At 41.4% G+C, this 26,029-nt stretch overlaps 1 protein-coding gene across 4 annotated transcripts in view; it reads right to left on the bottom strand.

Annotated features, from left to right (window-relative positions):
• Positions 1-26,029, bottom strand: part of Tead1 (TEA domain transcription factor 1) — a 255,274-nt gene that overhangs the window by 9,629 nt on the left and 219,616 nt on the right. For all 4 annotated transcript variants that reach the window (XM_027942365.2, XM_071616382.1, XM_071616383.1 and 1 more), the window contains 2 exons: positions 7,236-7,376; positions 2,415-2,567 (listed from right to left, as the gene is read on the bottom strand). In XM_027942365.2, the coding sequence (XP_027798166.1) occupies positions 2,415-2,567; positions 7,236-7,376 (294 nt within the window). The remainder of the gene's footprint in view (positions 1-2,414; positions 2,568-7,235; positions 7,377-26,029) is intronic.

The raw sequence follows: 26,029 nt of genomic DNA on the forward strand, positions 1-26,029 counted from the left end.
AGTTGGAGATTTCATAATGGCCTGTCCCTGAGGAAGAGCTGGAAAGCGTAATTTCTCCTGTTCATCAATTAGATGACATGACTTTCATAATCCAGGAGTGCTGGCTTAACTGCAGTTTTTCTAAGGCTATGATATTTCCAGCAGATTCTTATTGGTAGTTACCAATTCCTCATATCAAAGGAATGTCTAACTGTTTAGTGACACATTGTGAAGTTATTAATCGAACCTGAGTTTCCTGGACAGCCATGCTGGTTCAAGCCACATGTCCTGAGAAAGCACTCCTGATGATTACCTGGGCTCTGGGGGAAATAGGCACTCGGACCTTTCCTGGCCATTTTATCCCACTGTGCACTGTGAGGTAGAAAGTCAGGACCTGGGAATAACATCTTCCTTAATGTACAGAAACAGACAAGGCTGGTTTTTAAGCATCAGCTAAGATGCCCTCCAAGAAGTGGTGGCCGTCCACTCAGAGTTCTGACCAAGAACTGAAACTGTTTATGAAGTCCACAGCAGGATTCTAGCTTGCTCACGTGAATGCTAAGCTGCTGTGCCTGTTCTTTAAATAGTAGAGAAAAATCTCTGACAAGTACCTGCTCCCTGCCAGCGCCCATACTAGAACCACTCAGTTTTCACCAAAAGACCTCTAGAGGAAAAGATACTAATGAATAGCTACTATGAACAGGTATTCCAAATTCTTTTTCCTGATTGCTGGCTTCTGAAGTGTAGAGGCATGTAGGAATATCTGAGAATCCACTAAGTTCTCTCCCTAGAATTTATGACACTTACATGCAAAACTGTTTGCCGGTTGCATGCCAGTCTTGTCCCCGTGAACTCTGAAACTCATTTGCCAGTCTGCTTATAGCAGTGGCTTTCAGTCCTAGTTGCTCACTTCAACTGCCTGGAAAGCTTTACAATTAAACAAAAAGACATGATGCTGGGCCCCACCTCAGGGATTCATCTGGAGTGGGGCCCAGGCCTCAGATTATAGAGTGTCCTGGATAAACCCTTTACTCTTTCATACGTGTTAAACTTTTTAATATGTGAAGGGCTTTAATTTTAAAAACCTATTGTTTTTTCTTTGCAACCGTGGTACATGGGAGCTGGATTCTACTGGCTTTGAATGTTATAGTTAATAGTAAGAAATTTCATGAGCTAGACAACAATTGGTAGCTTGAAATTGCTCACGGGGGGTATATTTACACTATGGAAACAGGGAAAAAGTATAAATCAGAATTTGGAATGGGGTGCAGGTTTAGGAAAGAGTGCTTAAAAATAACAAAGAAAGTATATCCCTGATTGAGAACCACTGACCAAATAGAACCAAAGCTCCAGGTAAAGAATTTCCACTCTAAGTATTCTAGTTCTTAATCCTAGTAACAAAGAGTAATAGAGTAAGCTGTCAGAGGGCTGCGTGTGTGACTGGAGTATTATCTTGGTACCCCTTTAATGAAATTGTTTCTACCAAGTTTTGTTTTGGTATTTATTTTAAAGCCTTATAAAAAAAAAAACAAAACAAAACAAAAAAAAAAACCTCTTAATGTATATTCTCTAAGTATAAAATGCTATGCCTCACAACCTTTCAAAGTTCTCAAATGAAGCCCCCAGGAGGAGTTGGCCTAAAGTCAAACATCACTTAATCCCCTGTATTGCACTGTGTGGGGGGACTGGTAGGTTTCCTGTCATGGTCTTGAGCACATTCATCTTTTCCTTTCCCTTTAGCTGCCCCTTAAGTTTTGCCATATTTTTTTTCAGTTTGTGAAGAACACTTTCTTCCCCTTCCTGGTCATTTTATTCTAATTTTATAGTTCTCGCAGGAGAGCTTATATTTTCTTAATATATGTTACCTCTTATAAGGCCTTGCAAATCCTTCATGAAGTGAGTCAAGGTATGTTTGAAATGCAAACCTATGGACTCAGCTTCTGCCTCATTTATGATTTGCATTTTACATAGCTGCTGAGACTCAGCTGTGGCTAACACTGGAATTACCCATGGAATTTCAAAAAACACACATGCCTGCATCCAGCCCTCAGAGAGCCTGAATGAGTGGACCAAGGGTCAGCCTGGGTATCAGGATTTTAAACATTTTCTTTAGGTCTTTCTAACGTGCAGCTGGAGTTGAGAACCTAGGGTCACCACTTTTTAACACCCACCTGAATTCCGGTTCTGCCAAATTTAGAAACCCCCAGATGAGACCCCCAGATGAGTTATTAGAAGAGAACTTCTAATAACTCAAGCCCAAATATGGCCCAACTTTGCTAGATGGAAGCTGTGAGTTCCACTGCTAGCTGACCACCTGGGGCCCCATCCAAGTTCCCTTGGCTAAGGCCTTGGTGGCTCCCCAGCCACCTTTCTTACTATCCCAAGCAAGCCTTGTGGCAGAATCTGTCTAGAGAAGGAAGAAACAAAAGAATTACCAATAAAATTGTGAAGTTTTCCAAAACACTGTTCATCATATATTTCTCTGGTAAGTGTTTGAGCTTGTGGATGAAGTTGATCATATATTCACACATTGGGGAGCGGTTTATTCGGTATACAAATCGGCCATTCTCAAACCTTGCATACTCCGTCTGTTAAAAGAAAAAAGATTTGAGCATTTTTATACTTTGACCTCAAAATACCAGAAACAGCTATTACTGTCTATAAAAGCATTTTGCTTTTTCAACATGAATTGTCTGTTATGTGCCATGCTCTTCAGGTAGTTGACTTTTAAAAAATATTTTTAAAAAGATCACTGGAAAGATGATACCTTCAAAGAGGAATCTGATAGGTCATTTCAGCAAAAAAAAAAAAAAAAAAAAAAAAACCAAAACCCCAAACTAGCTGCTTAGTGATTCTCTTCCTGGAGATGTAAGAGCAGCCCCCAGCAAGTTACAGTTCTTAAAGAGCCCAGAGAAGCCCCTCTTTACTGTGATAAGGTCTTAAAGCCCCAACAACTCATATAGTTAATTTCTTTACTTCAGGAAAAACTGGTCACCTCACATTTATCATGTGGATGGGTGGAAGGAAGGAAGAAAGGAAGAGCTAACATATATGCACTTTGAAGACCCTATGGAAGTACTCAGAAATTAAAACCACTTCCAGATCACCCTGGATGAAAAAGGAATTAAAAAGGAAATTATAAGCTGTGAAAAGGAAAATGTATCCAAACTTAGGGGGCACAATTAACCTCTGCTTGAAGGAAACTTAATGAAGCAGCCTCATAATGTCTTCACCGTTAAAAGACAAAAAATTGCAGAACTAAAGACATGTTTAAAAAAGAAGCACAAACCCCACAAAATAAATCCAAACCACAAAGAAACCAAAGGAAACCAGGAATAGGAAATTAATAAAGATAAAAGCTCAAATCAATGAAACAAATTTAAAATGCAGACAGAATAAATTTAAAAATTGGTTCTTTAAAAGGACAAAACAAAATAAGCCCTTTACACATTTAAAAAGGAGATTGAAGAAAAAAAAAAAGAAGAAGAAAAGAAAGAGGCAAAACCACAACTGTAGTAGAGATGAGAAGCCATACAAGGGCTGGGAGCACGGCTCAGTGCTTAAGAACATGTGCGGGCACAAGGCCTACGGTTTGGTCCCCAGCATGCCTCCCCTACAATGCACCCATGAGATCCAACAGGGTACTTCACATCTGCTTCACATAGCAAAGGACCTAGAGGATAGGGATACTTTCCCAGAAAAACTCAAATTGCTAATATCAAACAAAAAAGAAGTGGAAAAAGTCAATAGATCAATGACTGGAAATGACCAGGACTAGAAAGTGACTTCAATATCTACCCTTGGAGAAGATACAGAGACTGCAAAGGATGTCAAATTTAGATAGTTGGAATAAGTTCAAGAGATTGATTACACACAGTGATGTTTTAGTTAGTAACAATATATTGTACACTTGAAGATTGCCAAGTATTTTAAGCATTTTCACCCCCCCCCCAAAAAGAGTGGTAATGCGTATGCTAATTAGCTCAATTTTAGCCATTCCACAATGTATACATAATTCAAAATTTCACATTGTGTACAATAAATACATTTAATTTTTACTTGTAAATTAAAAATAGATCATTTAAAAAGATAAAGAACAAATTGTAGGCTGGGGCTGTGGCTCACTTGCCTTGTAAGTGTGAAGCACTGGGTTCGATTCTCAGCACCACATATAAATAAATAAAATAAAGGTCCACTGATAACTCAAAAGATATTTAAAAAAATTTGTTTCAAAGGTAGTTTTATGTACTCTTTAAAGAATAGTTATTTTCAATGTTATTTATTCTGTTAGAGAAAAAAAAGTACACATACTAATTCCTTTTATTAAATGAGTATACATTCAATACTGAAACTTGATAGGTTATATTAAAAAAAAAGAAGTATAGAAAAATATGGTGAGATGTAAAATATCAGCAAAGAAAATCTAGCAACATATCCAAAAGCAAATAGGAGGAAATGCTGCAGAGGTTCATACCCAGAAACCTCACTGACTCAACTCACATCAACAAATTGGAGAAAAATCATGTAGCAAGAGATGCTCAAAGGCACTTAATAAAATAATGCAGTTATTCCTAATAAAAACCCTAAGCAAAATGGAAATTAAAAGCCCTTACACATGTAATAAATACCATTTACAAAAGCCAATAGTAACCTTAATCATAAATGGTAAAACACCAAATCTATTTCTACTAACATCAGAACTATACAAAGATGCCTACATCAATATTGCCTGATACAACTTCGATGAAATTTTAGCAAATGAAAAGTGAGAAAATAATAAAAAATTTGACATAAACATGGGCAAAGAGGAGAATAAATTAGGGGTTTTTCTGCTATAACTAAGATTATGTACACAGAAAACCCAAGAATCTAGGGGAAAACCCACCAGAGTTAAGAGATCTTAAGATAACCACAGTGAAGACATCTTCAGATAGATCTTAAATATAGATTGCAATATCCAAGGGCTTTTCTGTCAGAGTAATTAGAATCTAGAAACAGAAATTATGACAAATTATATAATTTTCAGAAATACATTAACAATGGCAAATCAGTATGATAAAGCTATAAAACCTTATTGAGATAGAAATGTAAATATGAAATAATATGAAATAGGTCTTTTTTTTTTTTTTTGTACCAGTGATTGAACTCAGGGGCACTCAACCACTAAGCCACATCCAGCCCTATTTTGTATTTTATTTAGAGACAGGGTCTCACTGAGTTGCTTAGCAACTTGCTTTTGCTGAAACTTGCTTTAAACTTGCAATCCTCCTGCCTCCACCTCCAGAGCTGCTGGGATTACAGGTGTGCCCCACCATGCCTGGAGGAAATAGGTTCTTGATTACAAAGTTTAATATTAATAATATGCCAACTTTTCCAAAATATCTAAATCCAGTGCAATTACAATTAAATTGCTCAAAGTTTTTTGTTTAAAAAGTGCTCATTGTTTTGAAATAGAAAAGCCAGTTGCTAGCTTAGAAAACATGTGAAAAAGAATGATGAGATTGACTTGCTTCATCAATATCAGAACCTACTATTGAGCCACTGTAATTAAATTCACATGGTAAAGATAGTGGATTCACTAGAATGGAGCCTAGGAGCAGCTCCCAATATATATGGCAAGTTAACGGGGACAGATCTGTTTAACTGGAAAAGAACACATTTGGTTAGACACAAATGCCTATGTATTTGGAAGAAAATATAAGCAAGCTTACTACTTCCCACCAAATACGGGCATACATTCTGAATGAATTCAGATCTTTACTCTAAAGCATACCTGCCACACTCAGACCATCTTCTCCATGAAAATTCCTGGGATTTTGCAAATCAAAAGCAACCTCTCCCTGAACCCTGAACTTGTAGAGCTTTGGCTGTACCATCTGAGGACACCATGAGGAATAGTTTGAAACTGGGAAAATAAATAAACTACCTGGTTCACCTTTTCTCACATGCACCTGGTCCAGGCAGAGAAGCCCACGTGCAGAGAATACCCCTCACAGCGTGGCTGTTTACTAACACTGCCTAACACAGACCCTCCAGTGAGGGGTAACTACATTTCCTCCGGGTCTCCCAGTCCTGTCTTATTATACAGCCTCTTTCTTCCCCTCTCCTTGGGCTTCCCGGGCATCGTGCTGAGCCCCTGCCCTGCCTCTTCATTCTGTTTATGATCTCTGATCCCTGCTCTGCTGCTTATGCCTCCCTGCTACTTGCCCCAGGACCGGCTGCTGCTGCTCAAACTTAATCCTCATCCTGATGTCTTGTTATTCCCTTCAGGTGGCTAGTTCTCCATTTCCACAGCTCTAATTAGCCTTAATACTCAGGATTCCCAATTGAGATTTCCAGTCTTTACCTGTTGCATCTATAATCCTCCCCTATATCCTCCTGAATACCTTGTATTCTTATTTCTACCTAACAGCAAGCATAAAATGTGAAAGTGACCTTTGACTCTCATCCTGACTCCACAAGGCATCCTTGCTCACCCTGCAACACAGAGTCTTTGTCAGCCAGATTGGGCTCCTGGACCTGAGAGGTCCAGATCTGCTGCAAATAAAAACTATTTACTAAACATGGACCAATTTGAGGAGGGTGAAAGGCCTGGGAAAGGAGAACTTCAAAAGGTAAGTCAACTGCAAAACAGATCACCCGGATAAAACAAACATTTGTTTAAAGGGAGGGAGGCAAGAAGTATAAAAGCTGTAAGTACATATTTGATCCTAATATAGAATGAAATGTAGTAAAAGCAATTAAAATAAAGGGAGTGGAAATAGTAAAAGCATCAGGTGTCAGGATTTTATAAGAGACATGCCAATCAGCTAAAAGCCAACCTGACTGTTAATGCACAATGCTGGAAGTGCCCTTGGACCCGGAGTGGGCTGGGAGAGCCTGGCTCAACCCAACATTCCCGGGGACCCCAGGAGGCTGCACCCCAAAGTGAGTAGCGCTAGCTTCAGACACAGAGGGCTGTCACCAGACTTCCTACTTGTTTTCAGGTACTTCCAAATCATTTTGCCTTTGAAAGTAATAGAGAAAAGGAGGAGAAGTGGGAGGAAAAGGAGGAGACATCAAAAAAGCACAACTTGAGGCTGGGGATATAGCTCAGTTGGTAGAGTGCTCGGTCCGCATGTACAAGGCCCTGGGTTTGATCTCCAGCACCACAAAAAAATAAAAATAAAACAGCACAACTCTCTGTCCCCATGAAAGATTGAAGAAGGCAATGGGCTGCCCTTGAGTGAAGTTCTCGTTATCAGAGACCAACTTACCTCTACTTTTTCTACTACTTGCTTCCCAAAGGAGCACACTTTGGTGGAACAGGTGACTGTCATGTTTTCAGAACTCTCATACTGGCTGGTTACACCATAAAAAGCCCCGGCATCATCTTGGATATTGCAGTTTAAGTCGGCCTGTAGGAAAGGAAATGGGGGCGGGGTTATTCTCTCATCCCAGGAGTCTCACTACTGAGACAGCAATGCCAAGGCAAGGCCATCAGCGACTAAGCCCAGGGGAGAGCCACATGGAAAAGATGATCTTCTAGAAACAAGGCCAATGTCCAGCAGTCACTTTGTGGAGGGTGCTAATCTGGGCATCTTCCTTGAAAAGCTCATGCTATGTGTTTCCATTCTGTGTTGCTTTCTTGCATTCGGTATCAGAATAAAACTGTGCCTTTGTAACCAAAGATAAGATTAGCACTCTCTGAAATGTGTACAGAGAGTGGGACATAAATTAGACTCATATTCACTAGTCTTCAGAGAGATTTAAAAGAACAGGAGACTATGTAGCTGATTAGCCATTTGTTATATATGTTAAACAGAAACTTTAAAAGAAATAGGGCATCTGGAGGGGAAACAGTTCCTACAAATGGCTGATTTACAAAGATGCTAAATAACTGCCATTCATTTACCACACTGTTAGTAAGTACCTACTGTATGAGGTTCATACTGGATGCTAGATAGGACTTGGTCGCAACCTAACATGGAAGATAGGCACATAAATTAGTTACCATGCAAACAGAAAACAAATACCATGTCAAAGGCACTCAGAGCTCAGACAATGAAAAGCATTGCTTTTAGCCAAGTCTTAGTTAAGAGACAGCTAGATGAGGGAAGGGTGCTTCATTACAGCTATGGTGTAAAGACTAAGGGGACTGGGGGAGAGGAATTTGGAAATGCAACTTGGGCCCCAGTCATAGAGAGTTAAATAAGGAGTGTGGGTTGTATCCTGTAGGAAATGGGGACCAGGGAAAGTTTTAGTGCCAAGAAGCAAAGAGATTAGAGCTGTGCTTCAGAGAATAGTGTCTCAGCAGGATAAAACATGCACTGGAGAAGGCTGCTGAAGCGTTCAGGCCATTGCTATGATCTGAATGTGTGCCCCAACATTTGTGGGTTGGGTACTTAAATCTCCAAGACAACAATGTGGGTTTTTCTTGGAGGTGTTTAGGATCCTGCCCTCATGAATGGATGAATGCAGTATAAAAGGGCCTTCAGGAGGGTTGGGGATATAGCTCAGTTGGTAATATGCTTGCCTTGCATACACAAGGCCCTGGGTTCAATCCCCAGTACCCCCAAAGAGGGGTTGGGGGTCTCCAGGAGCTGGCTTTTGCACCTGTTCCTCTCCCCAAATGTGGGGATGCAGCAAGCCAAGAACAGACCAAGGCAGTCACTGAGAAATGGGTCCCTCCACCCAAACTCCCTGCTACACACCAGGCCCTGGATCAAAAGCTGGGCTAGGGCTAGTGCTTCCTCTCCTGGGGCTTGTGATTTAGCAAGGAAGGTATCATAACAGAGAGAAGCCCCCACTGAGAGGGATACAGAGGGACATGGAAATAAACAGTAGAGAAGGTCCCCTAGGGGTCAGGAAGGCTCTGAGCCTCTGAGGCAGCTGGGATCCAAAGAAAGAAGACATGGTTAGGCGCGAGAAAAAGGTCTTGGGAGGGTACACACCCAGAAAGAAGGACTTAAAAAATTAAAAAAAAAAAAAAGGTGGGGGAGGGTGGGACAGAGACAGCGAAGGAGAGAATGGGAGGGCTGGGGTCTTATATCCTCAGACCAAAGGCACCTGGGAGTGGAGCAGATGGGGTGGGAGCAGTGCCAAGATCCAAGAGGCACCGAGTGCAGACAGAGGAGGACACGACTGCCACCCAAATGAGATGGTCATACACATGGTATCATGACCTGTTGAGACAGAGGTGGGCAGGTTTAATACTCAAATGGGATTTTATATTTTGTGAGGTTTAGCACATTTTGACTAGCTGATTTTAATACTTAGGTAGGTTCCAACCGCCACGGACACCTAAGTCGTATATGTGTTCAACAAAAATATATATTTGGATTTCCTTTCTGAATTGAATATTAGGAAAATATTCATTCTCATAGGCAACATTTCCTATTTTCTGACTTCAAATAAAGAGAAGCATACATTCTACATTTCCCCCTTCACTTTTCAAGCCAAGAATCCAAAGCCAAATTCAGTGTTCAGCAATTACCTTGTCCCAGGTACTTGTAGTAGCTGGCAACCCCATACAGCTCCTTTTACTGATTTCTAATCTGCTTTCACTTCCTCTTGGTCCAGTTTTATACTATCCATACAGGGAGTGAACTTTCTCACATTTTATTCTTTGGAATTATAGGGGGCATCAATCATAAATAAATAAAATACCCAGAGGTGCATTTTTCTCACGTTTAAGGTTTTAACATTTGGCTCCACAGAGCAGCTGCTTAGTGGGAACTGATGCAAGCTGAGATCTGCATCTAAGCTTCCCAAGGCTGCAGGTGCTCCAGCCTCCAGGACAGAAAGGCCAGGGAAGCATCCTAGGCACACAGGTGCTCTGGACATCGCTCTCAAGCTTCCCACATGGCACCTGTGAGTGGCATGCATTAAAGCAGGCCTTCAAGAGAGGCCCTTGCTTTGCTCTGCTTCCAGCTCTGGCATTCTGCAGTGGAGGGATATTAGTGAGGTTCTGCATGTGTGCATCTGCAAGCGTGCACAAGAGAGGATTATGCTCTTACAACTCTGGTGTAATTTAGGCCAAAAAGTTTCAGGACTTTTTAAAAAGTCAAATTAAGTGCATAGTAAGTAGAGAAAAACTGTAAAAATGGTGTGCAATTACATTTCTACTTATGAACTCCTCAACCTTGACAGGAGTAACTAGTGTTTCTCAAATGTCCATTTAGAACTATTTAGCAGATGTCCACACATGTACTTTTTTTTTTTTTTGCACAAATAATAACGTAATTGTAGTCACACTTTGAAATCTTGCTTTTTAAAAAGTAACTATCTTAGTACTCACTACTGATACAAAATATTAACACTAACTTTTTTTTTTTTTTTTTAAAGAAACAGTTTCTAGGGGCTGCATACTGTTCCACAGCACAGACACACCATAATTTAACACATGCTCTGCTGGTGAATGTTTAGGATGTTCTCCAACAATGTGGCTGGAAGAAGTTCATGTTAAGCAGGAATGGTGGGCTAGAAAATCTCGCTCTTTCAACTTTTTTTTGACAGCTATTTCAGCTGCTTAAAATTTTAAACACAAGCCTCCAAAAATGAAGAAATGAAGAATGAGAGAACTGAAGCAACTCCAGTTCCACGCTTTCATCTGCATGATCACTGTGCTGTGGCTGCTCACGTTTAACTGAGCCCATGGAAAAAAGAGCATGGTGTGATTGCAGAACCCAAAGCAGGTTCAAGTGACTCGAATTGTTAAGAACTTACTCTGCAAATGAATCCCATGCTGTATCCCCATTACTAAAGGATAAGTAATATAATGGACAAGTGGTGTGTGTGCTCGTTGGAAGCATGTATGTTATAAAAATGCATATGTAAAATAAAAACTCAACACTTACTTAGCCAATTATTTATGACTTAGACCAAGAAGGGATAGTCTTTTTAGGACTATTTTATCCATGACATCATTTAGAACCGCGGGTACATGGTGAGAATAAAAAGGGAGCCTTTTTATTTGGTGATGCTTCTGCCATTGTTTGTAACTTCCCTAGAGACAAACAACGCCCTCATCACCTGCACCTGCTCAGATCCTGCCTCACCTTTGGTTAACCACTGTCTCTTAGAACTCCCCAAATAATTCTGCTATAGTTTTAGTTAGGAATGAATGGTTTTTGGTTATAATGATGAGAATTATTAATAGATGATTTGAGTTATCTATTATAAAAACCCACCCTCAGAAACCACGGTGACAACTAAGTTCTAAAGTTGTCAGAATTAAGTTCTTTACATAAAATTAAACATCACACATATTCAAAGAAGTGCATGCATGGATCAGAATTTTCCAGCTCGATTACATTTCAAGTGAACCAGCATGCAGATGAAGAAACAAAGTCTGTGACGTGAGCTATTTTCTAGTCACAACCACCCCCATGTTTCAAGGGTGACTATGAGTCTAAAACATCATACCTTAGTTCTGGGTATTTTTGAGCTTTAAATCAGTGGATTCATGGTGCTCACTCCCATGTTTAGTTTTGTTGGCCTGGCATTTTGTGAGATTCCATCATGTGGCTGTGTGTTCCTCCTCATTATTAAATATTCCACTGGATGAAAAATGCCATAATCTATCCATTCTACTACTGATAGACATTTGTGATGTTTCCAAATTGGACTTTTTTTTTTTTTTTTCTTTTTAATGAAGCATGTCACCGAGAACATTCTTGGATATGCTTTGGATGAACACAAATATGTTTCTGTCGGGTGTTCCTAGGACTACAACTGCTGGGTTGTAAGGTCTATGCACATCTATCCTTCGTTTAAGTAACAGGTACAAATAAGTTTTGAATTATCTTGCTGCTGCTTTTTCTTTGCAGTTTGAGAAAACTTTATATTTAACTATTAGTGTGAATTTAATAGGTTAGATGGTAAAAGGCTTCCCAACTAATGGTCATAAGCAATTTGCTATCAACTGCTTTGCAATTACCCCTGAACATGGAAAATAATCACGCAGCCATTCAACCATATTGCAGCTGCTCTTCAGGAATTTCTAGGAGGAGGTATTGATGTGAAAGATAATTATCTGTCAGCTGATGGTATTAGGACTCTTCCAGAAAGAAATGTGGTCACCGAACTCCCATGGAGCAAAGGTAATATCAAAGAAAGAATGTTAGCGTCAAATCAACAACAAAGGAGGCAAACTCTAATGAGTCTGGAATCCGTGCAGAGCTCATTACCCACCCTACTGACACATTCACCCCAAATGAAAACTCAGGGGGTAAAGCAAACCTATTTTATGTAATGCTGAAGGCAAGAAAATAAGGGGAAAAAAATGTACTGCTCTTAGGATTCAAACTATTTCTGCCTAATCGGCTTTCATCTGACCACAGGATGTTTTCCAAAGCATATAATTGGGAGAGAAAAAAAATCTAAGAAACAGCTAAAACTCAGCAAATTACCTTCCTGATACATGCCAAATTCAAACTATATTCTGTACCTTGGACTAGACAAAACAGGTTGGTCACGGGCCAGGTTCTGATGTGTTAAAGAATACTTACTTGCTGGTAAGTAAGTGGCTGGGGAAGGCAAGTCCTGGGACATGGGCCCTACTGGGAAATCTTCTCCCAGTCCACCCCAGTATGAATGACATTCAGAGGATGACTTTTCTCCTGCCCATACTGTGTAAGTCCTTCCACAGCAGCCTGACCCACACGGCCCTGCTGTTAAGTATTTTCAGACCCAAGAAGATTATTATTTCAGTAATGTTGCTGGGCACTGTTGACTATTAGGTAGTCCTGCTTCCCATCAAATGTGCTTTCTAAAAGCTGATGTTAACAAATTGCCACATACATTTAGTGGCTTAAACCAACACTAACCCATCTTGCTCTTTGGTAGGTCAAAAGTGCAGCTCAGGTCTCACTGGGTATGCACTGGGCTGTGTGTCTTTCTGGAGGCTGTGGAGAGAAATCTGCATCCTTGCTCTTCCAGCTTCTTGTGGGTGCACACTCCTCATCTGGTAGTCCTTACCTTCATTCTCAAAGCCACCAAGTCCTTTCCACACTGCCAGCTATTATTTCTCTGAATTTTTTTGTTGTTTTTGTTCTCTCTCATCCACTTTTTTTGGTACTAGGGATTTAATCTTGATGGGGGCTGTGGAAGGTGCTTTAACACGGAGCCAAACCCCCAGATCTTTTTACTTGGAGACAGGGCCTCATTAAGTTGATAAGCCTTACCTTGAACTTACTCCTGCCTCAGTCTCCCCAGTCCCTGGGATGCATCTCCACACCCAGCTTCCCTCCTCCACTTCTAAGGAGCTTGCTACTACCCTGGGCTCACTCAGATAATGCAAGGCATCCTCCCACATGTGGATCAGCTATGTCCCTCCCCTTTGCTGTAATGTGACATTCTCAGACACCATGGATACAGATGTGGATGACTCTGCAGTGCCATAATTCTGCCTTCCACACATATTAAGCTGAAATCACCTCCCTCCAAATCTTTGCAGACCTAAGGACCTTTTTTTGTAAGACACTTCTGCAATTCTCTCTCACGTCTCCCTTAAGCTCTCCTTTCCTCTCTCCCTCCTCACCCATGGGGCCCTTCAGATTCTCACCGTTTCCCATGATTCAAGTTTTGCATCTATTTTTATGAAGCCTTATCCTGGTTTCAGACTTCCACCTCTCCAGTCATTTGGAAATGCTGCCTCTCGTCTGTCATTATCTCACGTTAGACATCTGACTGGCAGCAAGGTCTTTCTCACCACAGAGAAGGCGACCTGTGTCCAAAGGCCACTGTGATGAGGTGAGGAGATAATGCATATGAGACTCATCTATAAACTGTAATGTGCTGTACATTGGCAGCTGTTAATAAGACCAACAATCACTCCTATTAACTTGTCAAGTTGAAATACTGGCCAGGACAGAGCCTCACGTCACATCTACCGAGACCTCCGGAGTGTAGACAGTGTAGACAGAATCTATAAACATGAAGGCTGTCAAGACAGCCTTAGAACAGATCCTCATTCATCAGTGTGTGGCACACACCCAACAGTGGCTTTCTCCAAACAGAAAACATGGGACATTTTCTGATTTGGGTCTTATGACAAGTCTTACACACTGGGTATGATGGTTCAAACAGGTACAAAAATCACCACCTTTTCTACAGAGATGATTACAGACATTCCAGAATTCTTTCTGGAAGAGCCAAATATTGGCAAGGGTGTGTTGAGTGAATTAAAGACTTTGAGCTCTATTTGCAGGCCAGGAAAACAACACAGGGCGGAAGCAGAGGAAGTGGACTGTGACACACAGCAAGAAACAAGACACACACCCCTACAAAGTCCCCCAAATCTTGTCTAACCATCCTTCTCCTTAGACTCATTACTCCAACAGAAACACCTGGCAGGAGTTCAGATTCGTTTCGCATTTAGGACCTCTCATTCAGTAAGCACGTGTGTGCAAAGATGTGTCCCACTGTTTAATTTCACGTTTTTGCCTTTTCTTTATTTATTTAGTAAATATTTTAAATACAACCATCTTCAAAAAAGGATACTTCCCATTTCATGGGTAAGGAAAAGTGAGACCTCATCCAGGATGTGGGATCCAGATTCCTGGGAGAGGGCTGAGCTGGGGGGGGGGGAAGCAGAGTGACTGCCCCAGGAAAAGCTCCTCTGGCCCCTGGAGACCTGGCTGCAGGGGCAGAAGTGGGAGGAAGTGAACACCCAGCTGCTGCTGAAGGTCCGGAGCGCAGTCCACACAGCAGCAGCACTTGGCTGGTGACCACTATTTCTGTCACCTGCTTCACTGGGGGAAAGCCTGCTGGAACAAAGGAAGGGAGATTACCCCTAAGGCAGGGGGAGGGCAGGGGCCAGGGCAGGAGCAGGCTATGGACACTCCCTTCCTACCCATCTCTCCCTTCCACCCTGAAGGCTTGGAAGGCCTGGGCAGGAATTACTTGGTTGCAAAAATGAAAACATCAAGAGGATTGTCCCTGACAAGAGACAGTATAATAGGCACTGATGGATGCGAGGAGACGCGGGCGTTTTCAAACCACCGCTTTGAACCTCTCCTCTGCATCCTCTCTGAGCCATGATCAAAGGACCAAGATTTCAAATTGTGAAGCAATTTTTCCAATGGCAGCATCTGGCTCCTTGGCAGGCGGCACTGGGAGCTGGCCCTGCTGTGGGCGGCTGTCCAGGCCTGCCACATGGTGAGGTTCGGCCAGGCAGGGCATGCCGCGCGGGCCTCGCAGCTGCTCCCACAGGCGCCAAAGGACAATTGCTCTGCACTGGGCAATGAGCCGCTAGGCAGAAGGGCCCTAAGAGACAGTGCCGAGCTGGGGGGTCTGGAGAAAGCTGGCAGCCCCTAAGCCCTCCGGACGTCTCATTTGCATGCATTTGCATCTTGGCCCAGACCCCCACTGGCATGCAGAGTCCTGGGGTGGGGGAAGTCAGGGTGGTGGTGGAACACCTCCCCAGCGAGACAGCCAGCACTTGGGGAGAGTGAAGGAGCTGCCCTCAGGGAAGTACTCAGAGGAGCACATTCACTTTGTTCACTTCAAGCCATTGTGTCCCAGTCCAACACAACGGGACAGCAGATGCAGCTCTCTGGCCACAGCTGTTTTAAATAAGAATAATAGAAATAAACTCAGCCGGCCCAGCGCTTCAAGTTACTTCCCACTAATTATGGCATATATTTACATCTACAAAATAGACGATTTTTAAAAACACCACCAAGGGCCCCTTTATTGTGCAGATTGGCACCCCTATTTGAATTTCATAAACATTTAGTACTTCAAAGAATCTTAAAAGCTTGCTCTAATTACAATATGCACTGCTTGAAAGGCTGTCTGTTTGCATTGCAAATTCCGACAAATACCAGCATTCATTTAAAAAAATTCAATTAATATCCTCCACACAACTTCAGGTAACGCTACTGGCAACTACACCAGCGGCTGGATGAAAGAGTCAAGGTCTCAGCCCAAACTACAGAGCTGCTGAGGCCAGTTCTTTCCAACAGAGACAGTTAATGAGGACTGGGCGCCCAGCTGAGCCGGCCCTGACCGCTTTGTGTTCACCAGGTGTGTGAACACTGGCTTAGAGACCCCCCTTTCCTGAAAACAGGACATTTTTCTGGGTTGGAGTCTTTGTGCACAAAATGTCTTAGAACAGCAACAACCCAAAAGCAACCAATTATTTATAGTTAAGTAACAATTATATGCAGATAAGATACAAGCACCCAGTTAAATTTGCATTTCAGATAAACACCACACCATATTTTAGGTTTTTGTTTTTTGTTTTCCCTGAGGTGCTGGGGATGGAACCCATGGCCTTCCACATGCTAGGCAAATGCTCTCCCGGTAAGCTACACCCCCTGGCCTCCAAACAATAAATGCATGTCCCAAATACTGCATGGCCATCAAAAAAGTAATCATTGTTTACCTGAAATTAAAATTTAACTGGGCAGCCTGCAATTTGTTTTGCCAAATCTGACTTTACTAAGAAGTTGTCTTTATAAAAAAAGAAAAAACTTACCCTCAAATTCTGACTGTTTTAAGAAACATCCTGCACCCAAGAAATTTAAATGGGGTGTGTGTGTGGGGGGGGGGGATGAGTTGCAAAATAAAAAGAGCAAAAATCCTCCCCCCCCCCAAGTAAAAACATACCATGTGTATGTACTATGTTCACAGACATAAATTTAAAGATCTGGAAGGACATATTCCATATCTTGGAATCTGGCTGACATGTACATGGGTGAGGATCTCTTTCTTTTTATTGTGTATTCTTTTAACTGCTTGGACTACTCATAACATACCTGTATTGCTTTTGAAATGTAAACGTAAATTGGAATGGCAGGAGGATGTACTTTGAATCTCCATCAGCACAGGGAGAGAGGACTTCCCATATGACCAAGGGTCTAGGTTCAATTTTAAACAACTAAGCATGATCCCTGATAAACCAGATAATCCATCTACTCCTTGAAAAACTGAGTCTGGAAATAAGCAGCCGCCCTGACTGTGCCACATCAATTCTTTCCTTCACAGGCCTTTCTTGAGGTGGAATGCCAGCAGGTCCACAGTGAAGCTGAGAGAGCAAGTACCAGGAAGTGCCGGCGCCTCAGTGTCTGCTTTCTCCTGGACCTCAGGCTAGTAGTGGTTGGAGACAGTGGCTCAGTCTGGCATCATGGCAGGGAGCAGAGTTTAAATAGCCATATGTAGGTTGCGCCCCAGACCCGAGTGCTATTAGCAACCACCCACCCAGGAAAGAAAGCATGGGTTGTGAGGTCAAGACAACTCTCAATTTAAGAGATTGTTTCTGGATGCCCTAAGAGTTCAAGGTCTAAAAGTAATAACAGTATCTGGCATGCAGCAGAAGTTAACAGCCTGGAAAAAAGCAGAGTAAGCTTTTGTACCCATTTCCCAGATTGTCCCATCCTTTGATTTCATTCATTTCTATGCAGGGGGTTCAAGAATGATACTATAAAGCAGGTGCCCCCCTGGGCCCATGTTTCTCCTCATTCTCCAGCACCTACAAGGACCTCTTGTGACCTTCCAATAGAAGTCCCAGTCTCTGTACAAGTATCCCTCCCCACCCGCAATGAAAACTCTTTCTCATGTTTTTTTCTGCTGATCAAATTCATTCAAGATTCAGTTCAAATGTCATGTCTTTGGTGAGGACTTCCAGAATGTTCTCAGGCAAAAAGGGTCTCACCTCTGTGCTTCCACAATAACTTCTGCCCACATTTCCATTGCCAGTCCTACCCCACAGTACTGTATTCACCCGCTGTGTGTGTGTGCCACTGTCTGCCATCCCTCCGCAGACCCGAGGCCTGCAAGCCAGAATCTCTTACATCTATCTATCTCCTCCAGGCTGAGACAGCAGGATGAGGTTTTGCATGAGTCTCTTGAGGTCTCCCCTTTCTTCTGTAAATACCTTGAGCATGATTCCTCAACATACTATCAGGTGTTAATATGAACTGGCAAAGTGGCCACACTCCCAAGGTACAACAATTCCTCTAGGCCTGTTCACTGAATGAAATAAAGTAACTTTTCAGCCATTCGATTAGAAAACAAACTTGAAAGTCTATTCCATACATTATACTGCTGGACAAACAAAGGCTACAGACAGAGGCCCTGCTCCCTGGGAAGGCCTACAGAGAAGTTTAGGACACAGGATTGGGGAGCAGAATGGGAGCAATGCCAGGCAGCTGCCAAAGCTAATAAGCCCCAGGCACTGTTCATATTGAACCAAAATGAGTGGATGTGCAAATGTACTGATTCCTATTCCTCTGCGTGAAACAGGAGGGCCGCCAGACACAGTGGTGCACACCTGTAATCCCAGCAACTCAGGAGACTGAGGCAGGAGGATCGCAAGTTCAAAACCAGCCTAAGCAACTAAGCAACTCAGTGAGATCCAGTCTCTAAATAAAATACAAAAAAGGGCTGGGGATGTGCTCAGTGGTTGAGAGCTCCTGAGTACAATCTACAGTACAAAAAAAAAGAGAGAGAGAAAGAAAAGGAAGAAAGAAACAGACAGGAAGGCCAGCCTATCAGGAGACGATTTGCCTGGGTGAAGGCAATCATATAGCCCTAGTCTGCCTGGGGAACACTGAACATTAGCCCCACAGACACCTCTGAATGTGGTGCTATGGCCTGGTTAATCTTTCTTCCCCTTGGGTCATTTCATCACTACTGTCCAGGGAACTTCAGAACTTAACACACTTTGAGATGAGATAGAAGTAGGGAGAAATGGAGAAGTTGAGATGAGAGGCCTTTTGTTACTGATAGCAGTGCAGAACATGTGGGGAGCACATGACTCCATACTGCCAGCTCCCTCTTCCATGAATAGTAACCGGGACATTCGGCTCCAAGTGACAGATTCAAGTCTATAATTCCAACCTAAATCATGCAGAATCCAATTAGAAACAGGCTGAATCTCTTATGGTGGGTCCATTCCACCAGTTCACTTGTGCACCCAGTTTCTTCTCAAATACAGCCCCGCTGTTTTATTTCCAGTGGCGTCATTCATTTTGTTGAACAAATCTGATCTTATTCCTACAAAGAGAGATGTATCTTCTAAAGGCTGCCCCCTTCCCAGATATCTTCCTTCCCCTTTCTCTGTTTTGTGTAATTTTCTCACATCTGTTGTGGTTAGCATAGGTAACTTTAAATTTTGTTCCTTAAAAAATAAATAAGGTTAAGAAAGTAAATTAAGTGACCTTGAACATATCATTAATTGTTTATGATGGTCATAATTCCATGAATTGTAAAAAGAAAAGCATTATAAATAGTTACAGCATAACATCATACATCCTAATTTCTAAGATATAACTAATAACAATTTGGAAGAAGAAACGTATTAAATGTATATTTTAAAATGTCATAACCCGACAATGACACATATCTATACAATTTCCATTTCATATTACCTTCTTTATTATTCCAATTAAGTCTTATTATTCCAATTAAGACTAAGTCTTTACCATACCAAAGATTATTATGAATACTTTTTAGCTGTAAGGCTTATGAATAGCAGGCTAAAAACATATAGCTTTCTTTCAACCAGTGTTCCTGAACCCTCTCCAAAGATGTTCATTTTCATCTGCATTCCTTATTTGGTTAAATCCATATATAATTTTATCTCCTTCATAAACTTCATGGGGCTGGAAATGAATTCCTTTTGACAGGTGTGAGCTGTACTAGGGTCTTCATTCTTCAGGGCACACATCCGCTGAGCCACACTCTGGCCTTGGAGCTCTGGGAATTCTCGGATCAATCCCACAACCCTTGCCCTGTCTTTATCTAAGTCAGCTGTACTGTCTGCAATGTCACTGGAAACCCATGTGCATGACTCTGAATGCTGCAGGGAGGCCCAACGTCCACCCGCGGCAGATAGCCTCCAGTGCCCACCCAGCATGAATTACTGTTTTTATTTTTATTTTTTAAATATTTATTGTTTTAGTTTTCGGCGGACAAACATCTTTGTTTGTATGTGGTGCTGAGGATCGAACCCGGGCCGCACGCATGCCAGGCGAGCACGCTACCGCTTGAGCCACATCCCCAGCCCGAATTACTGTTTTTATAAGGAAGAAAAAGTATGGCTATCTACTAATGACAAATGTTGGCCTCACTTGTAAAAAAAAAAAAAAAGCTGGCTCCACAGTCTTCTTCAGTCACAATCACAATTTCAATACTACATAGATATGCAATTTTTCTAAGATGTCTTAAATAGGGATTCAAATTTAAGCTAAGATTCAATAGTTTGTGGTATTACCAGTTCAAATACCTCAATTGAGGTGACAAGGGCATGGCGAGATGACTTCTATGCTGGCTACACAAGCAATAATTAAATGTATTAACCATACTCCTCTGCCCAGGGTGGGCAAGGTGTTTCAGTTGTGGGAATCATCCCACTTTTACAACTGTTGGAATGGGAACAAGCATGTCCCAGAACTGAGGGAATGTGGTATGTGTAACCTTAATAATAATGGTTATTTCCATGGAGAATAAGGAAAGAGTAGGAAGAAAATGTGACTGTGGGATGTGGAGGAATTAAAAAAATAAAGTGACAATAGAAAGTTGTTCGTTTTGTTTTATTCTAAATTATGCCAGGAAGCCTGATTAAGACAACTGATCTACTCATTCCTGGCATGGGAGAGTAACTGCTGCAGTATTTTTGAAGGCAACTTGGCTACTTCCACACTTACAAATATACGTGTGCAAATACACGACACACAGAGCCACATAATCTAATAAAATAAGTTCAATTATGATACATCCAGTAAAGCAGATATGATGTAGTCATTAAAAATGATAATTAGGGATATGGCTACATGGAAGGATGTGGACAAACAAATCAGGGTATCTGTTTAATGTATTCCTTCACTGAAACTACATACACATGTACCATATTAGATTGTATTTAAGGTGCATTCAGGTTTGAATTAAAAATTACTTATTCCCAAGACCATCTAAATGCCATTATGCTGACTTTATAATTATAATGTAAACATTATGCTTCTTCCCATCTCTGCCAAAGGCAGGTAATAGAATTTTGTTGACATCTCTAGTAAGAGTTAGTCAAATCTAAATTTCCTGGTAGGGGTTGAGCATCCCTCATTTGAAAATAAGAATCTGAAATCTGAAACTTGATCCATGCTGACACATGCTCAAAAATATTATGGAGTATGTATGTATGATTTTGGATTTCCTAATTAGGGATACTCTAAACAGCAGTTTCTGGAAACATTCCATAATTTGAAAAACTCTGAAATTTAAAACCCTTCTGGTGACTAGTGTTTTAGACAAAGGATATTCAACCTGTAGAGGTGGTTTATTCACCTGGCGTCTGGTCTCCTTCTATGAGATGGTCAGCCAGCTGCAGCCACAAGAGGTGGCACAGGAGAGGTTCAGAATAACAGACTTCACCTAGACTCACAGATCCCAGGGATGGGAGGTGCTGCATGGCTTGCAGGGCTATTCAGGCACAGGGGTGGGTCAGGAGGCAGAGGACAAGGGGAGAGCTGGGGCCCAGGATGTTACTGGGGTTTCAGGAGGCAGAGCTGGGCAGAGCAGTGCGAACAGTTTAGGACTGCATAGTTGGAATGATTCTGACCGGCTCTGGGCTGTAGGGTGTTCCCTAGTTGGCTGGCACCTGGCCCTGGCATGATTAAGGTGGAGGGACATTGCCTCCTAGGGTGTCTGGGCCACACAGAGGAAGGAGGTCTGCCTTTGGACTATCTAGTCTACGTATCAAAGCCATGTTCCTGAATGAGACCTTTGCTATCTCTAAGAGCTGGCTAGGCCCAGAAGGGGCAATCTCCCAGTCAGCAAGATTTTTATTTTATTATTTTTTAAGCTAACAACACATCACAATATACCTCCCCCCTTCTCTCTCTCTCACCCCCCCCCCCCCACACACACACACATACACACCAGAGCATTCTCCTAATGACAGGACTTCAGGACAAGAAACCACTGAGCTGCTACACTTCAGTCACCACCACTGGCTTCTATTTAAGTGAAATGATGTAAGTTTTTAATGACAGATTGGTGACTCTGGCAGAGGCCACACACTTGATGCAAGAGGTGGATTTAGGAGTCAAGCTGACCTGGCATTTGTCAGCTGTGTGACTTAACAGAAGTCACTTTGCCACTATGGCTCCATTTCATCAAGTGCATGGTGGGAATGATCACGAGTACCAGACAAGGGTTAAATTAATACGGAGGAAGTGCTTATGCCTGACACAGCACCTGGCCTAAAGAAGGTTCTCAATGATAGTCAGGTTCACACTCTGCTGCAAAAGAGAGCGGCCCCTTCCCTCTTACTCCTGCAAAATCATCTTTCTTCTCTTTGAAATTAAATAGGGTGTGGAATTAAAAGGTACAGGAGTAAATCTTTAAAAAGGCAAAAACAAAGAGAAAGAAAACAAATACAGTCTGAGCATCCTTAATCTGAAGTCTGAAATGTTCCAAAATCTGAAACTTAAGCATCAATATAACACTCATCAAGTATGGAACTGGAATATTTTGGATTCTCAGATTTGGGATGCTCAACTGGTAAAGTCTATGCAAATATTTCAATATTCAAAAACTCCAAAATCTGAAACTGTTCTGGTCCCAAGCCTCTTGGATAAGGGATACTCAACTTACAAAAGGCTGCCATGAAAAGGGAAAGGGAAAGAATTAAATCAGAATACATAGAATGCAGAGGAAGTCTAACACTGAGGAACAAGAATACCATTACTGTCTAGGCTGAAAAGAGTTAAAGCCTGTGACCACTCCCTACTGCTGACACACGCAAACCCAGATTCCTTGTCTTTCCAAAACCTGCACCCATACAGGTGGGGCCCCAGCTGCAACACTGCAATGCACCTGAGACTCAGCACACATGCACCTTGTCTAAAAGGTCCCCTGAATTCCCTCCTACCCCAACACATGCAAACATAATGGCTGAGGGGGTGAACCCCTGAGATCTCTCCTGTGGGAATGTAAAGTGGTATAAAGACATCTGGCAGTTTCTCAAAAGTTAAATATAGAGCAAGCTACCTAGCAATTCCACCACTAGGTATCTACTCCCCCTTCCCAAATGAAATCATAGGTCCATACAAAGATTTGTACACAGACTTCCTAGCAGCATCATTAATAATAGCATAAAGTAGAAACAATCTGCATGCCTATTATCTAGACAAAATATGGCATATCCATACACTATTATGTAATATAAAGGAGCTAACTACTGACTCATGGTATCTCAAAAACCTTTTTTAGAAGTGAAACAAGGCAGATGCAAAATGCTAGGCATTGAATAATTCCATTACCTGAAATGTCCAGAAAAGGCAAATCTGGACAAGTAATGCTTCCCTGGGCCTGGGGTGAAAATCAGGAGCTGACTACAAATGGGCACACAGGATCTTTCTCGAGTGACAGAAATATTCTAAAAATGGATAATAGTGTGGTTATGCGACTCTGCAAACAATTTTTTTTAAAAAATCATTAAATTGTACACAGCACAAATGATTTTTTTTGGTATGTAAATCATACCACAATGAGGCTTTAAAAAAAAAAAAAAAAAAAAAAAAGATCTCACCAGATACACAGACATTAAGAGGGTTACTGGGTGTCTATACCACTAAGTCCTGAGAGACTGCGAGGTGGCATGGTATAGGCAGGTGGCATCCCTGGCTGTAACACTCATCTGTTACTAGGGTCTACATCATGGGGTCAGCTGAAACCTTCCACCCTGAAACACTGATTGGCTTCTACTTGGCTCCCTGCATCCCTCTCATATCTAAGTATCAAATGGTCAAGAGCTGAGGTGCCCACACCTTGGGCTTAAGTGTGGGTCCTTCATGGAGCATCAGATTTTTCTTCCATAGCAAACCCCTCTCCTGGTCTAGCCCAAATGAGCCCAGGTTGGAGGTGGCAGATGCTCTGAGAACAAAGTTTCAGAAACGATCAAATGAACAAATTATGAGTCTACTTCTTAATTTTCACAACCTAGAGACTCCAGGCATTTTGAGAAAGAAGAAAAAGGAAGGAGAATGGTCTTAGTATTTGTAATTTATGGAATTTACAGAAAAGACAGGGAAATCTGCTAAGCAAGTTGCTAATATGCATAAAGAAAGCATTAGACTTACTTAAGAAGTACCCATGGGAACCTACAGAGGTTCAAGGACGGATGTTCTAAATGTCATTCATTCTCACTGAGCCATTAGAAGAAACCAGTGAGATGTCAAATTGCAAACCTAATTTAAATTGCCTTCGCTCCTTTATTTTAACATAGGTACAACTGAATTTCCTGATAAAGGTTAAGTACTCCCAACAATCATACCGAAGGAGTTTTTTTTTTCCTGTAATATTCATAGAAGTGTTCAATTTTAATCCCGTAAGTCTTAATTTAATAAGTGCATATCTGATCTCAGAGTAACTGCCTCTGTATTTGCACAACTCACACTGGACGCCGCACACTGAACATCTGCCATGAAGACTGCATTACTTGGGAATTCCTAATTAAATGCATTATTAAAATCATTATTATTAAAATCACTATTATTAAAATCACCCACTGAGTAAAACAATTTTGAAAGCAAAAACTTAAAAAAAACCACTTTGTAAGCATATTCTCTATACTATAACAATTTATATTCAAATAAAATGCTAATTATAAGTAATCTTATAATCAGTAAAAACTATTATTGTTTGAAAGTACTGAACATGGTTTTTCATTATCTTATAATTTTTAGTAAGTTTTTAATTAACTTGACAATAACCTCTTTTTATATCTTTTAGAGTTGTGCCTCTCAATTTTTTTGCTCTAAGGACCCCTCCAGTAGGATGACCAGATATACTTTGAAAAGTCTTTGTTTACTGAGAATTATAAGTGCCTATATTTTCAGCATTGGACATTAACACTGAGAAAATTTCAAAAAATTTATTATATTGCTTAAAAATAATAAACTAAAAAAATAATAAATTCATTACATGCTAATATACATCATTTTAAAAATTTAAGCATGCCTATATTTTTCAAAAGTGGAAAGGCAGGGGCTGGGGATACAGCTTGTTGGTAGAGTGCTTGCCTCACATGCACAAGGCCCTGGGTTCATTCTATCTCCAGCACCACACACACACACACACAAAAAAAAAAAAAAAACAGTGGAAGGGCAGCACTGTTTTACAATTTGCATTAGGCTCTTCAAGGACTGCAGTCATTTTTCTTTAATACTATATCAAAATTCTTGAAGGTTAGATGCAGTGTGGAATGTGAAGCCATTTTCTCAATCTCTGCTACACTAAAATCCACTGACCTATCCAGCACCATATCAAACCATGTTTCTCATCAGAGACTTTTAAAGTATTGGGAAGCTGTCAAGTTCTCTGAAGTGGATACGAATTTCCCAAAATTCTAATTTTCCTTTGTGAGCTTGAATTTGATCTTCAGCAACAAATAATGTCGGTTGTTTTCTGTGATGTGACAGGCTAGTCACAATCACTTTTAATGTGTTAAAATGATGTAATAAAATTCATAAAGGACACTCTTGGCTGGACTTGCTCTTGCTTTGAATGGTGCACACATTTTAGTTGTAGAGCTGATGCCTCTGTTTCTACTAAACTGCCAGCACTTTTACCCCATTGCTTTTTTTTTTTTTGGGGGGGGGTGGTGGTACTGGAGATTAAACCCAGGGGCAATTTACCACTGGAAACATCCACAGCCCTTTTTCATTATGAGGCAGGGTCTCACTAGGGCCTCCCTGAGTTGCTGAGGCCGGGCTCCAACTTGCAATTCTCCTTGCCTCAGCCTCCCGAGTTGCTGGGATTACAGGGGTATGCCACTGTAATTGCTTTTGTACCTTTGTATCATCAGGGTGAATGTCGGCAGAGTGGAAAAGGCAAATCATGGCTTAGTATTCTAATAAAAACAATTTGACCTTGTAGATCCATTAAAAGGATACTGAGGAACAGTGAACCTGTGAAAACTGCTATATTATCATATCACTGATTTCCAACCACCACCGCAATCACTAGAAGCCAGTCACTGATTTAGAAAAGGAAAGTAACTGCTCCTGCCTTTTCAGGTTGTCCACATGAATTACCAATTCCATAAACACCTCTATCCAAG

This window comes from Marmota flaviventris, chromosome 9 (assembly GCF_047511675.1).
Source record: "Marmota flaviventris isolate mMarFla1 chromosome 9, mMarFla1.hap1, whole genome shotgun sequence".
NCBI lineage: Eukaryota > Metazoa > Chordata > Mammalia > Rodentia > Sciuridae > Marmota > Marmota flaviventris.